Source organism: Eschscholzia californica, unplaced genomic scaffold, assembly GCF_041429995.1.
Source record: "Eschscholzia californica isolate CP2 unplaced genomic scaffold, dmEscCali1.0.p SCAF_3, whole genome shotgun sequence".
NCBI lineage: Eukaryota > Viridiplantae > Streptophyta > Magnoliopsida > Ranunculales > Papaveraceae > Eschscholzia > Eschscholzia californica.
The window spans coordinates 57,652,014-57,666,840 of NW_028238420.1; the positions used below are offsets into that span (position 1 = coordinate 57,652,014).

General features: G+C 35.7%; 1 protein-coding gene and 1 pseudogene across 5 annotated transcripts; both read right to left on the reverse strand.

Moving 5' to 3' along the window:
* Positions 1–52: 52 nt before the first annotated feature.
* On the reverse strand, positions 53–8,181 carry LOC147552355 (scarecrow-like protein 21 pseudogene; annotated as a pseudogene). Of its 4 annotated transcripts, none has more exons than XR_015238850.1 (3): positions 8,145–8,181; positions 3,085–4,447; positions 53–1,970 (listed from the first exon to the last, which is right to left on the reverse strand). The product of XR_015238850.1 is annotated as a scarecrow-like protein 21 pseudogene, transcript variant X1 (transcript). The 4 variants fall into 4 exon arrangements; XR_015238851.1 differs by lacking the exon at positions 8,145–8,181 and having other exon boundaries at positions 3,085–3,221; positions 3,314–4,294; XR_015238853.1 differs by lacking the exon at positions 8,145–8,181 and having other exon boundaries at positions 2,916–3,086.
* Positions 7,957–9,753, reverse strand: LOC147552356 (uncharacterized). Its single transcript, XM_086672419.1, has 4 exons — positions 9,431–9,753; positions 9,231–9,280; positions 8,368–8,449; positions 7,957–8,227 (listed from the first exon to the last, which is right to left on the reverse strand). Exons 1-4 carry the CDS (start codon positions 9,651–9,653, stop codon positions 8,181–8,183), a joined length of 402 nt encoding a protein of 133 aa, XP_086528545.1. The 5' UTR covers positions 9,654–9,753; the 3' UTR covers positions 7,957–8,180.
* Positions 9,754–14,827: the final 5,074 nt, after the last annotated feature.

Genomic DNA, 14,827 nt, shown 5'->3' on the forward strand with positions numbered 1-14,827 from the left:
ACTTCTATATCGCAAAAGAAAAGAAAAGAAACCAACTGATTCAGTCCATGTATGACAAACAATGATTTATCATTGATGAAGATAGTGATTTAATCCTTCAAATACAGTCTATTTAGGGTTAAGATCTTAAGTTTATTATAGTACCATTTCTGCATTTCACATGCTTATAAACTTCTAACAACACAACCTATAAGAAAGTTACAGGTTTTACCTCTATAAACTGCTGAAACGACTAAGTGAAGCGAGCATTTGCCGCTACCTCTAAATTCAATGCCAGGCACAGGATGCAACTAGAGCTTTATTCATCCAGCCAAGATAAAGAGCTCCGTCTCTCTCTTCAAGTCTATATTTGTTGCAGTAGCTTTCTAGAAGGTTTTTAATGGTGTCATTAAAACCAGAGTTCAAAGGGTACGGGGTGAAACCAGCCATCATAAATCTTGATCGCCATTTCCCTAGTGGCTCATGCCGTTCAACCCTCTCGGCTCCCTCACACGCAATAATGTTAACAACATCCCTGGCTAGGCAGTGTTGCTCAACATTGATCCGTTCTTTATGGTCCCTAGGAAGAGCCTCGTCAATTGACTCAAAAACAGCCGAATAATAGCTCAGTGTCTCGATTACTCGCTGAACAAATGGAGCGGTGTTGGTGTTAGATTCTTGTTCGACGAGAGTTACTACTTTTGGAGACAAGCTCTTCACTAGTCTCAAGAGTCGGTCTCGGTGGTTATGAGTACTTACACTCTCATCGGGCATGTGGTGGAGCATCATTGCGAAGTTCACTGCCAGAGCTTCCCCCGGCCGGATAAGAAGATGTTTGAGCTCTATCTCGTTAGCAGACATTCCACCAATATCAAACTCAAAAGGAACCTTGCATGATTCAGCAAACTTTGATAGCTTTTGTCCCACAAGCTGAAGTCCTCCATTACGAGCATAAGCTGAGACGGAATCATCGATACCAGTGATACGTACATGAGGGGGCCCACCTGGCCGACCAGCCAAAACATGGATAAGGATGAGCCATTGGGTTCCTTGAGCTATTTGGAAATCAATTATGTGGATTCTTTTCTCATCCTTCAAGGCTTCCACTATAGCACCATTAGCAGACATATATCCGAACTTGAAATATGGGCATACTTCGTACAACATGTGCATGTAAGAGAGGAGATCGGCGTTAACAGGTTCTTTGCATCTTAAAGCTTTATAAATAGAACTTCCAGAGGAAGCCAGCCTCGCCACGAGCCCTTCCAATATATATGCACCTAACCTCTGGATTGGTTCCCCTGAAACTGACACCATCTGCTTCAACTCAGTCATCAACCAATTTGTTATCAAAATATCATTGTCTGATATTGCTTTGGCACAAGCAATCAGTGCCTGTTCCAAATTTCCTCTCCGAATCACCTCCATTATATGTTTCCGTTTCTTTTCTTCCAACAAAGATTGGTTTTCTTCACCATTGAAAGTGTTATAAACATCACTCTCTGCATTATCTGATTCACTAAGTATCACTGACTCCAATTCTTTAAATTTGTGAGACAACTCATTGACATCAGTAGTAATGGATGATGCACTAACTGGAGATTCATGGTTATTACTGTCAGGGGAATGACGTTGATTCGAAGGATAAGTCAGAGAATCTTGCTGTGATAAAGGACTTCCATTAGGTGAAACACTGATGGTAGACGGTGATAAGTGGATTTGTTGGCTTCTCTCTTCAAAGGATAGGTATTGCTCTAAACTCTGATGGTCTTCAGTTAAGTAATAGAGCTCATAATCTGGCATAGGCTGATAGTATAATCCATTTGACATACCTGAATTTTCGTGATTCTCCATTTAATAAGAACCTACTGATTAACAGGGTGTGCACATGAAATCGCTGTAAGACTGGTAATGTTTTCGGGTCAAACTAACTTGTGATCTTAAGCTGATAACTCATTTGAAGATATCAAATGGATTATGGGTGATATAATCTGCAAACAAGAATAAAACCGATCAGAACAAAACTGATGATGAAGAAAGAAGACACCACGAAAGAATATAAACACTTAGTAAGATCATAAAATGACAAGGTATGAAATCGAAGGCTAATCCTAGTACTTCCTATATGGATGTTTTAGTACCACAAGAAGAAATCCCGATTTCGTTTCAACCGCTTGAAACCGAGGATCAATAAAATTAGGTTAATATTTCTTTCTTAGTATGTAACATTATATAGGGGCAATTGGTTGATTGTTTTATTTAGAAATACGCAATCCATAGATACCAAAAACTGCATTAAGTAAAGCTCTACAAAAAGAAAATTTTATACTAGTGGAAGAACAAGAAAATACAAGATCATTTTCCTATTTACAGAAATTTACATTTACAACACGAATTCTTCTACTCATTTGTTCTATTTCTTCTCGTGTTCGGCGTGGAAAAGCAACTTCAAGAAAAAAACTAAACAGAGAAGTAAATGAACTAGTTCCTAAAGTAAGCAATTTTAACCAAGTAAACACATAGCTACATCAAATACAACAATCCTAACATTTTCAAACCCTAAATTTCAACTTGGGCAGGTGAAAGAACCCTCCTAAGTGAGCATCACTTTCAAGAGAAAATTTGAAAATTGGGGAAAAAATTGGTGCTCCAAGTACACCATCAACCAATTTCACCCAATTAAGCTTTTTAAGCTTGTAAAATTGAATTCATCCTTCACAAATCACAGAAAACATAAATTGCACAAATCTCACACAAGTAGTCAGATTGGGTAAATCTCAAACCAACTCATTTTCAGAGATCAAGTATTTTTTTAGAGGTAATGAGTTTAAAGTTCACATAATTTGAAACCTTGAAGCTACTAAAAATCGCAAACAAATCTCAGCTCCTGTCTTTTCAGTTTGAAAGACTCAACTTCTGAAAAATCTATCACCTACCCATTTTCAGAAACTATGATTTCTCTCAGAAAACCAGATACCCAAATCTTCAATTTCAATAAAATTGTACTAAAATCACAAACGAATTACCACCCAAAACTCTAATTGAAGAACAAAGTGCAATGAAACATTGAAAAGTAGATATGAAATCAGTAGGTAGTCGACAAACCTTTTTCCAAACAGGGACCTTTTTCTTCTTTGATCAGTGGAGTCTACCTCTGGATTTTAGTACTAGTTTTTTCAGCTTCAAAGTTTGAAACTTTTGAGATAAAGACCAGTGGAAAGTGTACCAGCTAGCAGATATTTCTTGAGAGAGAAAAAAAAACATCAAAAAAAGCGCTTACAGTAAAAAATCATAGCGCCCTGGTCAGATAAATAGATGGTCCATATGAATTAACTTCCGGTGGTCTCTAATCAATTTTAAGGGGAGGAACAAACATACACATATTTTCAAAAAATAAAAATATTTGACCTAATTGTCAATAGACGTTCAAAAACAAAAACTTAAAAGTACAGTCCTCCAAAATAGAAGATAAAGATGAATGAGAAAAAAGAAAATATAGATAAGAGATGGATATCGACCGACTCCTCTCAGCCTCTAAATTTTCTATTTCATATCTTTCTCCTAACTTAGTCAACTTAATAAATTCTATACCAAATTAACAGTATATATCTTGCAAAATATTTATCAGAGAATATCAAAGAATCCAAATCCTTAAACAGTGCTCAGACTTTATACAATAAAAATTGACTATATGGCCAACTACCTGAAAAAAAAAACAATTCTTGTTTGAATTCAACATCTTTGACTTTTGAATCTTTTTGTCTCAATCCTATGCTATGAATTAAATTCTATTAGAGACACTTAGATGGAGAGGTCACCTCTGCTAAGTTATAGCATCTCCCATCCATAACTAAGAAAACTCTCTTTTAATTTTACTTGTCAAACCTCATTAAGATTCTCTTTCTTACGTGACAAATCTTTCATTGATGACAGCTAACTCTGATTCATTTCTAGTATGAACCTCCCATTGATAATAAACCGCAAAGAGAAGATTACAACAATTCACCTCTTTTCCATGACATGTACTCGAATTCAAACAAAAAAATTATGGTAATCTTGGTTGTGAAAGTGAGAAGGGGTAATTTTGACAGTAGTGATAGTGTCTGCCCATCGGCCGGTGTAATTTTAGCCCAACATTGGGGCATACTATCATTTTTTTGATGTGTTTTAATCAAGACAGTTGCTCAATAGACTTTTCTTCTTAATTGGGTACCAAATCCATTCATTAAAACAAATACTTACTGGCTTCACCAATGACCAACCTGGTGGTAGGGTAGGGCTTAGAAGAGGACCTTGACTTGTTAGACTCTGCGTTAAAAAAGGTTTCAACACTGTTCTCTCTCTCTCTCTCATTCATTCTCATTCTACCTTTTGAAAGGATATTTCCTCAAGAAAGAGGTTTCTTTTGCAAATGGAGACCCACTCATTCCATATCTGCAACTCTGCAAGTTTTTTTAATGTTCACATTCTGCATGACCCACAAGAAATGAATGGTATATTAATGTAGAAAACTGCTGCAAGAATTGACAAAAGCTAAGATTACAGTATTTGAATTGAAGAATTATTTCTTGGTTCCCACTTAGCCATCCATATTTGAGGCATCCCGCCTTGTAAACACCCAAGTTAGTAGTAGTAGTAGTAGTAGTTGTAAGTGATGATTATCTGATGCGAAACCGAGGTTTCATGTTCAAGGGAGTTAGTCCAACATTGCCTAGGAAGACCTTCATGACCTAGGGTATAAAACTCGACATTGTCATGTACTCTAATAGATAGGCCTATTGGGTGAATCTGGCACTTAGATTGGTCAGGTGAAGAAGTTTGGGATGGTGCCTAAATCAAAGACAATATGGTTGGTACATAGACAAGTGTTACATCATAATGATACTTACGACTTACGAGTCTTACCTACTGGCTACTAGTGTACATCAGTAGTGTGTGTGTGTATATATATATATTACCCTGGAGCATGCCATATAAGAATGGCTGAAGAAGAATATTTGCATATTATAATGCCATGATGGAATTTGAAACAAATTTATGACTTTTTAAGTGAATAACTTCAGTAAAGGAAGGCTAGTTAGAACATGCAAAATCCTCAAGAAAGTGTTTTGAACTGACAAAATGGTCTCCATTAAACAATTTGCATGCCAAGAGTGAGCCAGACAAGGTTGAATACTTGAGTCTGAAATAAAAAGTTTTAAAAGAAAAAAGTTTTTCTCTTTCCTACTAGGTAGTCATTGTGGGTAGTCAGACAGATAGATGAAGAAAAGATGAGGTTGCACTTTGTAAAAGCTCCAATTAACAAAAAAAAGAAAGAAATTGAACAAGTTGACCGACTCCGACAATGGTATTGAAAGACAAAATTAGGATGGGAAGAAAAAGTCTTCATCTTCTCCTAAAGCCTTTTAGGATAGGTCTTGGGATTTAAAAACTATTCTGGTCTGGGGCAGATGTCAAGACCTCATCCTGGCTTATTTAACTTAACGGATTTCCATCGACAGGTAACACTGACATTTGAGGTATTACTTGTTAGGATAATCCCACATCAGTTGTGAAAGGGCCACGCAGTCAATTTACAAGTGTAAGGTTAAGTTTCACTTCTCGTGCTATATTTTGTGAAAGAGGCAGTGTCAGTTATAGGTATTAGCGGAAGTCTCGCCTATTGAGCTAGCTTTGGAATGAGAGAGGCCTCAACTGCAAACCCTTCACTCCCTGTACGGTCGATCTCCGCCCTAGTGGGTTGCCTGGTCTAAAGTCTATGAAAACGTCTACTTTTAATATAGCACATAAACACTAAATTGTCAAATTAAGTTCATGATTTCATGCTTTTTGGAAAAGTGAAACTATCAAAGTTGAAAGACGTAAACCTGAGCCATATTTCTAAAAAGAAGAAAGAAAGAGAAAAGATGTAAAGTCTCCCATTAATTATGACTTCTTAGGATAGGTTCCTATTACTATATGGAATTGCTATTAGTAGTCCTTAAACTTAATCGATCAATATCTATAGTTTCTCGTTTCAGAAATTTGTATTCTTGTAAGAATAAGGAACATATAAAACAGGGATGTTTACTGCTTTAGCCCCTTGATGGAAAAATTAAACATTAACTTTTTACTACTATATTCTGAAAGTCTAACAAAAGCAGTGTCGAATGGTAGGATAAGATCTTAATCACATTGCCTTGTATAGGACTGTACCACCAGATCAAACTGTTACTCATTTTGTGCATGAATTGTCTAATCTGATTCGGATATATTGTTCTAATACAGATGATTTAAACCAACTATATTATATGACAATTTCATGTCATGTTCAAGGGACTCACTCCCACATTGCTTAGGAAGACCTTCTTGACTACGCCTATTGGGCGGACCTGGCGCCTAGATTGGTTAGGCGAAGAAGCGTCGATCAATGGTGCTTAAATCAAAGACAATGTGGTTGGTACAGAGACAAGTGTAACATCATTACCCTGGTACGTATCAGTGTGTGTGTGTGTATATATATATATATAGGTGTTATCAAAAGGTTTCTTCATGTTCAGATAAACAAAATGGTACAGAACGAAATATAATATATTACCCTGGAGCATGCCATATAAGAATGTCTAAAGAAGAATATTTGCATATTATAATGCCATAATGGAATTTGAAACAAATTTATGACTTTTTAAGTGAATAACTTCAATAAAGGAAGGCCAGTTAGAACATGCAAAATCCTCAAGAAAGTGTTTTGAACTAACAAAAGGTGTCTCCATTAAACAATTTACATGCTAAGAGAAGGCCAGGAGGCATGGTAGACTACTTGAATATGAAATAAAAAGTTTTAAAAGAAAAAGGATGAGGTTGCATATTGTAAAAGCTCCAATTAACAAAAGAAAAAGAAATCGAACAAGTTGACTGACTACAACAATGTTATTGAGAGACAAGTTTAGGATTGAAACGAAGTGTTCTTGGGATCTAAAAAACTATTCTGGTCAAGGGAAGATGTCAATACCTCATCCTGGCTAATTTAACTTCACGGATTTCCATGGACAGGTAACACTTACATTTGAGGTATTACTTGTTAGGATAATCCCACATCAGTTGTGAAAGGGGTAAGTGGTTAGTTTACAAGTGTGAGATTAAGTTTCACTTCTTGAGCTAACTTTTGGAGTGAGAGAGACCCAAGACCACCCAACCCTGATACTAGGGCACATGATACGACAAGTCTCGGCCTAATAGTCTATTGAAGCTAAGAAGTGATATGTCAAAGGGAAATTGTTAAAGTAATCACACATCTTTTCAGGTATGAATGGAAGTCTCACCTATTGAGCTAGCTTTTGGGAGAGGCCCCAATACCACCCAAATCACAGACCCTTCAATCCTTGTAAGGTCGATTTCCTTCCTAGTGTGTTGCCAGGTTTAAAGTCTACGAAAATATCGACTCTTAAAATAGTATATAAACACTATCTTTAACAAATGAAATTGTCATATAATTTCATGATTTCATGCCTTTTGGAAAAGATAAACTATCAAAGTCGAAAGACGTGAACTCGAGCCATCTTTCTAAAAAGAACAAAGAAAGAGAAAGATGTAAAGTCTCCCATTATGACTTTTAGGATAGGTTCCTATTACTATATAGATTTGCTATTAGTAGTCCTTAAACTTAATCAATAAAAATTTGTAGTTTATCATTTCAGAATTCTTATTCTTGTAAGTTTAAGGAACATATAAAACAGGGATCTTTTACTGCATTAGTTCCTTAATGAAAAAATTAAACATTAATTGATTACTACTATATTCCGGAAGTATAACAAAAGCAGTGTCAAATGGTAGGATAAGATCTTAATCACATTGCCCTGTATGGGTCTGTACCACCAGATCAAACTGTTACTCGTTCGGTGATATTAGACTAAATAGAGTGTAAGCTGATCAAGGGTTTGTTCACATTTTGTGCATGAGTTGTCTAATCTGATTCGGATATATTGTTCTAAATACAGATGATTTAAACCAACAAAGTACATTCAAGATTATATGAAAATTTATATGGACTATACTTTGTTTCGCTCTAGTATAAAGTTATAAGATATAAATGGATTTGTATGTCACATATAAAAAACAATACTTCTCAATTAGAAGATATACGAAACTGGAAAAGTAAATATTACAAGGGAAGTGGTCGATCATACTTTTTAGGAGACTATAACAAGACAAATCCGAAGAGGTTAACCAGAGAAGAATCTTTTCCATGATTGCCATGGGAGAAATCCACCTGCAAAACAAGTTCAAGACATGAGTGTGAATCAATTGTGAAACATATTGTACAAGTAATTAGTTGCTAGAATTTTTTTTCTCACAAACACCACATAATACTGACGTCACATTGTAGGATCAAGAAATGTATAAACATACCACAACGGGGACATCGAAAGTAGTATTTTTCCCTTCGAACAAGTCCCGATCCTTTACATGTTACACATCTTTGTTGTGCAACCTACATAGAAATGGTAAGCCTTTGACAATAAATTCAGACATAGAGCAGAACAATAAGCAACGATCAAATCAACGAGCAATCTTTTTGGCATTGATGTTGCTGACTTGATTATTATGCAATTTGCCACTTTTAGGCCATTGCCATCATTATACAAATAATCATTCTAAAAAAGAAATTTATGCTAATGAATTAGGATAGAGATAGACATCTTAAAGGTGTCAACTAAGATAGGCATGAGCTTCGTGATAGACCCATAACAGTAACGATAGATTGAGCCCCCTACTTGACCCTCTGGGTCATCCACTATTGTTTCACTCTTATTCTAGATACGAGAACTTGATGTGAAGTGATCCATATAGAGGGTGAATATAGCAATATTACTCGATCCATAAAGTCTACCAATTCTAGTACTTAGGTTTGCCCAATATATTACATCTCAATCCTCAAGCGATCATTTTAAAGTTACCATCTAATAATTGTTGCCAGGTACAAAAACTTGTGTCTTATGTTAAGTTTGCGAACCTCCAACTCAAAACCAATTGGCACTGACCGGAGGAGAACCTAGATATTATATTCTTAGTTACTAGAGTACCCTTTTTCCATATGGGACTATTCTCACATCTTCATTTGAACATATGAGCATATATACTAGCTTTTTGAAGTTCAGTTAATTAAACTTCAAACTTTTCATACAGAAATTTCAGTAGCATTTCATCTCCAATATCTTAACATTATAAATGCTAATCATTTTTCGCAAATTAAGCATAGATTGTAAACTCACAATTCGTTTGCGAAATTCAATTCCAGCAACCACAAAAGGTATAACTCCAGCTAAACAAATCCAAAAACAAATCAATTGATACTGAATTTAGGTTCAGACTGAAGTTCTTCTATCAGAGACAAACTAAAAACGAGAAACTAAGCAAACTATGAAGATTGTGATGAAATTAAAGATAGATAGAGGAGAAATAAATTTCAAACCTAGTGCACCGATGACGATTTCCCATGTGATTTGTGCCTGAATCGGATCAGCATCAGCAGCAACTTCATTAATTGCCCGTATTCTTACCGGAAAGTTGTGAGCTCCTTTTAGAATCTTACTTGTTTTGTTTATACGAATGAAATTAGGGTTAGGGTTCGCAAGAATTCCTATTCTGCAGGAGTTTCTGAAAAATGGAGCAGTTGAAAGGAACGAAGTTTCCATATCACACAGTAGAGAGAGAGAGAGAGAGAGAGAGATTAAAGCTGGTGTGAGACTCGCACTGCTTTTTCTTACTCTCACTAATCGTTGGATAGTCTTTCCACAAAATGCCGGGAAGGTTTTTTGGCGCCTAAATTATGCCACGTCAGTATTTCTGAGCTGGGAAGTTGAGATGGGAAAAAATGGTATATTTAAAAAAAAAAAAAGATGGTGTACACCACAGACAGGGGTTAGTAAAAATCGAACCAATCGGCGAACCAAATCAAGTCGAACCGGACAGATCGGTTGTTAGGCCGAAACCGAACCTACCGAACAATGAGGGTTTTTATCACAACACAATATTGCTCGAACCAAAATTAAGAAACCCGACCGTTGCTCACCCCTACACACAGACACAAATTACTACACATGGTTATTCATATAACACTGCGTAATTCGTCTTAAAAGAAGAGACTCATTTCACCTCGACTTTTTCCATATCTGATTCTTCATATGAAGTATAAGAGGTAACTTCCGGTTGATGGTTCCTTAACCCTACCAATACGATGTTTCCTTATTCATCGATAGCATCACACGGCTAGGTTTCAGAGATAACTATGGGAGAGCTAGAGATTACAAACAGAGAATCAGAGATAGTTATGGAGAGACAACTAACGCGATTGAGCAAGGGATTAAACGAGAACAACAAAGAGATTAAGCAAGGGATTGAACGAGAGACGACTAAAAATCGATTGCCAGATAAACAGAGAGATCAAGGTTGTGTTTGATTAACCATTTTTTGGGGAAAATAGAAAAAGTTTCTACATTATTAAAAGTTTCCATGTGTTTGATAGGTATTTTGGAGAAAGAAAAATTGAGACTCACGTGACCTAATTTTCTCTTTTTTCCCTAAATTTAGGGGAAACTTTTACCCACGTCCCCCCTAAGAATGTGTTTCTCCAAGAGAGGATCTCTCCACAAATCTCTCAACAAATCACTCATTCTTCTCCCACTTTAAACGACTCTCTCCTCCTATCTTTCTACTATCTCTAATCTTAGATCTAATCCTAGGAATGGAATCTCTTCTCAAACAGTTTGATGAATACTTGTCTTTTAGGGATGAAATCAAATAGCTAAGTTACTTTCTCTCTCTAGAACTTCTTTTTAAATGAACACAGTTCGATGGCTATGATATTACTAGAGAGAGAAAGTGAAAGAGTTAATTTCTACAATTAATCAGTGGTTTAAATGATGCTTCAAACTTGTAAGTAATTGATTCAGATTTCAATTTCCATTCAGTATGTCAATCTGCTTGAAGCTTTGTTTTAGTGTATAAAAATCCCTAAAGAACAGAACAAAATCAATGATGATCTCTTCCATAACCATTATCCCCTCCATCTCTCCATTATAACATGTTTTCTTCTTGCTTCAATCAATATTTCTAACTTACTGTAAATGTCAAATAAATAATGATCTTTTATTAGGGACTTTTTATTATCAGTGTAATAATAATTTTATTCTAGTTTCTTGTGGGTTTTTATGGCACTTTGTGGTGTTCTGAACTTCTGCAAATCAGCTAATTCAACAAAAAAAAGGTATTGACGAGAATTTTGTGTAACCCAACCAATAGGTAGAAATTGTGGAAATGATTTTTGAAGAATCATTTTCTTGAAGAAAATGTTTCTACGAGAAACATTTTCTCTTTATTTTTCCCTTTCCCCCATTTCTTATCAAACACAACCCAAGAGATTGAGCGAGGGAGATAAAGAGATTGAGTGAGAGAGACTGAGAGATTGAGCAAGATACAGAGAAAGATGGTGGTGGTCGTCGGTGTCAAGTTGTCCACCAAATTGGGGAGAAGATGGTGTGTGATAACAGTTAGACTTGGTCCTAGTAAATGGACAGGGTCAAATGGTATGTCTATCTTATTTAAAAAGATTCTGAATCGGCTGACTTGTTTTAAAAGTTAGGCATGTTTTAATTTTTTAATTTAATGATGTGTTTGGATGAAGGAATTATAAATCTACTAATTCACTAGTCCACCGAATTTATAATTCCAAATATTTATATTTATTTGTTTGATAATTAATAAGAATTATTGTACCTTAATCATGAATCTGCTCGACGTAACTTGATGTGGGAGGAAAATGAACCCACACCCAGTATCATAAGTGCAGTTATATTGTGGAGTAAACAAGGCTACAACCCGTTCTCATAAAAAAAATCTGATATGGGTGGATCTTTGTTCCACCTGTTCAGATCTCTAAGTCAATTTATCATGTGGTTAAAATTTTCTTAAATGTGTTGACGTTAGAAAGTGTTTTTTCAGATATCTTTAGAAAATTAACTTTGTAACCTCCAATTTAATTCCTTCTTAATTCCATCTGATATGGGTGGATCTTTGTTCCACCTGTTCAGATCTCTAAGTCAATTTATCATGTGGTTAAAATTTTCTTAAATGTGTTGACGTTAGAAAGTGTTTTTTCAGATATCTTTAGAAAATTAACTTTGTAACCTCCAATTTAATTCCTTCTTAATTCTCATTGTAATGGTGACTTGGTGGTAGCGTGTGTGGTTGGGGGTAGGGGTGTTAGAATACCTGCAAAGATGGGAAATGATAGAGTGCCCAGCAATTTTGCCCATTAAAATGCCCAACTTTCCTTATTTAGAAATAAAAGCGGTCCCCACCGTAGTCAAACTTTGAAAAACTCTTGTCTCTTAGTGATTCCACATCAGCTGGGCAATTTAATGGGCTAAAAACTGGGCACTCTAGCATCTCCCTACAAAGATATTCCGACACTCAAAGCAGTTTAATGCGCATGTTAGACATCAATCGGTCACGAGAGATTAAAGACTGAATCTTTTTTTTCAAGCCAAACATGTGTAATACTTATAGGTTCGGAATTCAGGGGTGGCCCTGGGCCAAAGCGAACAAAGCGTCGCTTCGGGCCACCGGCTTTTAGGGGCCACCGAGACATTAATTTCTGTAAGAAATATATAAGAAGTCCAACTCTCTAACAAAATTATATGGGCCCCATTTAAAAAACGTTAAGTAAAAAGGGCCACCAAATTTGATGATCTTTAAATAGATGGTGGGCCCAATAGTTTAATTGATTTATGTGAAAGTAGAGTAGAAAGTGTTGATTCAAAAACTGGTAGAGACAAGTTATGGTTACGAGAAGCTTATCTAATTTAAAAAATGTTAAGTAAAAAGGGTCACCAAGACATTAGGTTTCAAGTTCCACAATTACGAGAAGCTTTAGAACAATTGGTGGAGACAAGTGATGATTCAAAAACAGTTTATGATGCCAAAAATATATTAAAACAAGACTTTGAAAAATTCCTTTTGAACATAGTTATTTGGCATAATATATTGAATGGAGCCATTCGTTCTCTTGAAGATTATAGAGAAGTGAGATTTGAAGAAGGCATGGTTGAAGCTAAAGAGATTGCCATTAAAATGGGAGTTGAAACAACATTTTGGGAAAAACGTATTATTCAAAGAAAGACACAGTTTGACGAGAATGCGTGTGAAGATCCATCAATGTCACTTGAAGAAGCATTTAGAGTTAATTATTACATATACATATTAGATCAGACTTTTTCTTCACTTAGAGCATATTCGAGCAAACTAGAAATACAAAGAAATATTTAGTTTTCTGTTTGAGTTAAAAAAGTTAAACTCCCAAGATGATGGTAATTTGAGATATTAATGTGTTCGCTTTGAAACCTTTTTCAAGCATAATGAGTCATATAACATAGACGAACTAGACTTAGTTTCTGAACTGAAAATGTTGAAGCGTCTTTTACCAAATGAGATCAAAAGACCAACTGAAGTACTAGATTTTTTGAAAGATATGAAAGGTTGTTAACCGAACACATGAGTTTCTTATAGAATTATGTAAACGATACCAGTTATTGTTGCCTCTGCAGGACGAAGCTTTTCTAAGTTGAAGTTGATTAAGTCTTATATTCGATCTACTATGTCAGAATAAAGGTTAAACTGGTTAGCTATTATATCTATTGAGAATGATATAGCTGACAGTCTTGATTATTCGACGATTATTAGTAACTTTGCATCGAAAAATTTAAGAACAAAATTTCAATGATTGTAATTATCAAAAAAATTATTTTGTTATATAAATATGATGAAAATATTTTGTGGTACTTATCGTTTTCATGTAAATACATTTAGACGTTTTACAATTTGGTAGAAAAGGCCACATTTTCAGACCTCGCTTCGGGCCACCGAAAAGTCAGGGCCGCCCCTAGTTCGGATGATGGTGAAAGATCGACAACTGAAATTTTGCAATGGTAAGACACTGACTTGATGATAGGTATGTGGCACGGTTATCATTAGTGGCTCCAATTAGGAATGTATATTTTCGACTCTATTTGGTCTTTTGTGCGACCACCATTCAGGCTAAGCAGAGCTCAAAGTGTCAAGCTTATTTCAGCAGACCTCCTTCTTCTGTCTCTCTAGTCAGAGTAGGGCTTAGGGTTCGAGTTTACTCGGATCCACCTATCTACTCGCCTTCATGGCTATGACATAGTTTCAGGTGCATGAAAGACTCATACCGACCTCCCTACAATCTCTCTGGTCAGAGTAGGATTAGGTGGTAGAGCTCATTTGGATCTATCTCTCTATTAGCTCTATCAAATGCTCGCTTTTGCACATCTAAGATTTTAACTAAACAAAATGCAGTGCCTATTATAAGGGGGTAGCCACCGCAACGGTAACTTTTAAAGGCCAGTGCTTTGGGGAAAGCTAAATAGTTTCCGGGGTGTGAAATTTTAAAGGGAATATGTAGAATTTTAGAAATTTTCCGGGGAAATAAATTTTAAGGGGAAATAAAAAAGAAACACTCCACCTCACCTCACTCTCTCTCTTCTCCAACAAGGTCGCCGGCCGGAAAATTTTCCGGCCGGCGACCATTAAAAAAAAAAAAAATTCACTCTTTTTCCCTCCTCTCTCTCTCTCTCTCTCTCTTCTTTTTTTTTTTTTTTTTTTTTTTTTTTTCTTCCTTCTCTCTCTCTAGAACAAATCTAGAGAGAGAGAGATCTGTTGAAGGTCCGTTTCGGGACCTTCAACCAGATCTTCTCTCTCTCTAGAACAATCTAGAGAGAGAGAAGAAAAAAAAAAAAAAAAAAAATTTTGAGAGAGAGAGAGGAGGGAAAGGGAGTGATTTTTTTTTTTT

What these genes read in the sequence shown, in the direction of transcription:
- LOC147552356 (XM_086672419.1), bottom strand. Translation starts at nt 9,653, where the DNA reads ATGGAAACTTCGTTCCTTTCAACTGCTCCATTTTTCAGAAACTCCTGC. An exon ending in TTGAATTTCGCAAACGAATT is followed by an intron (nt 8,450 to 9,230) that starts GTGAGTTTACAA and finishes ATTTCTATGTAG; the next exon opens with GTTGCACAACAAAGATGTGT. An exon ending in CTTTCGATGTCCCCGTTGTG is followed by an intron (nt 8,228 to 8,367) that starts GTATGTTTATAC and finishes CTTGTTTTGCAG; the next exon opens with GTGGATTTCTCCCATGGCAA.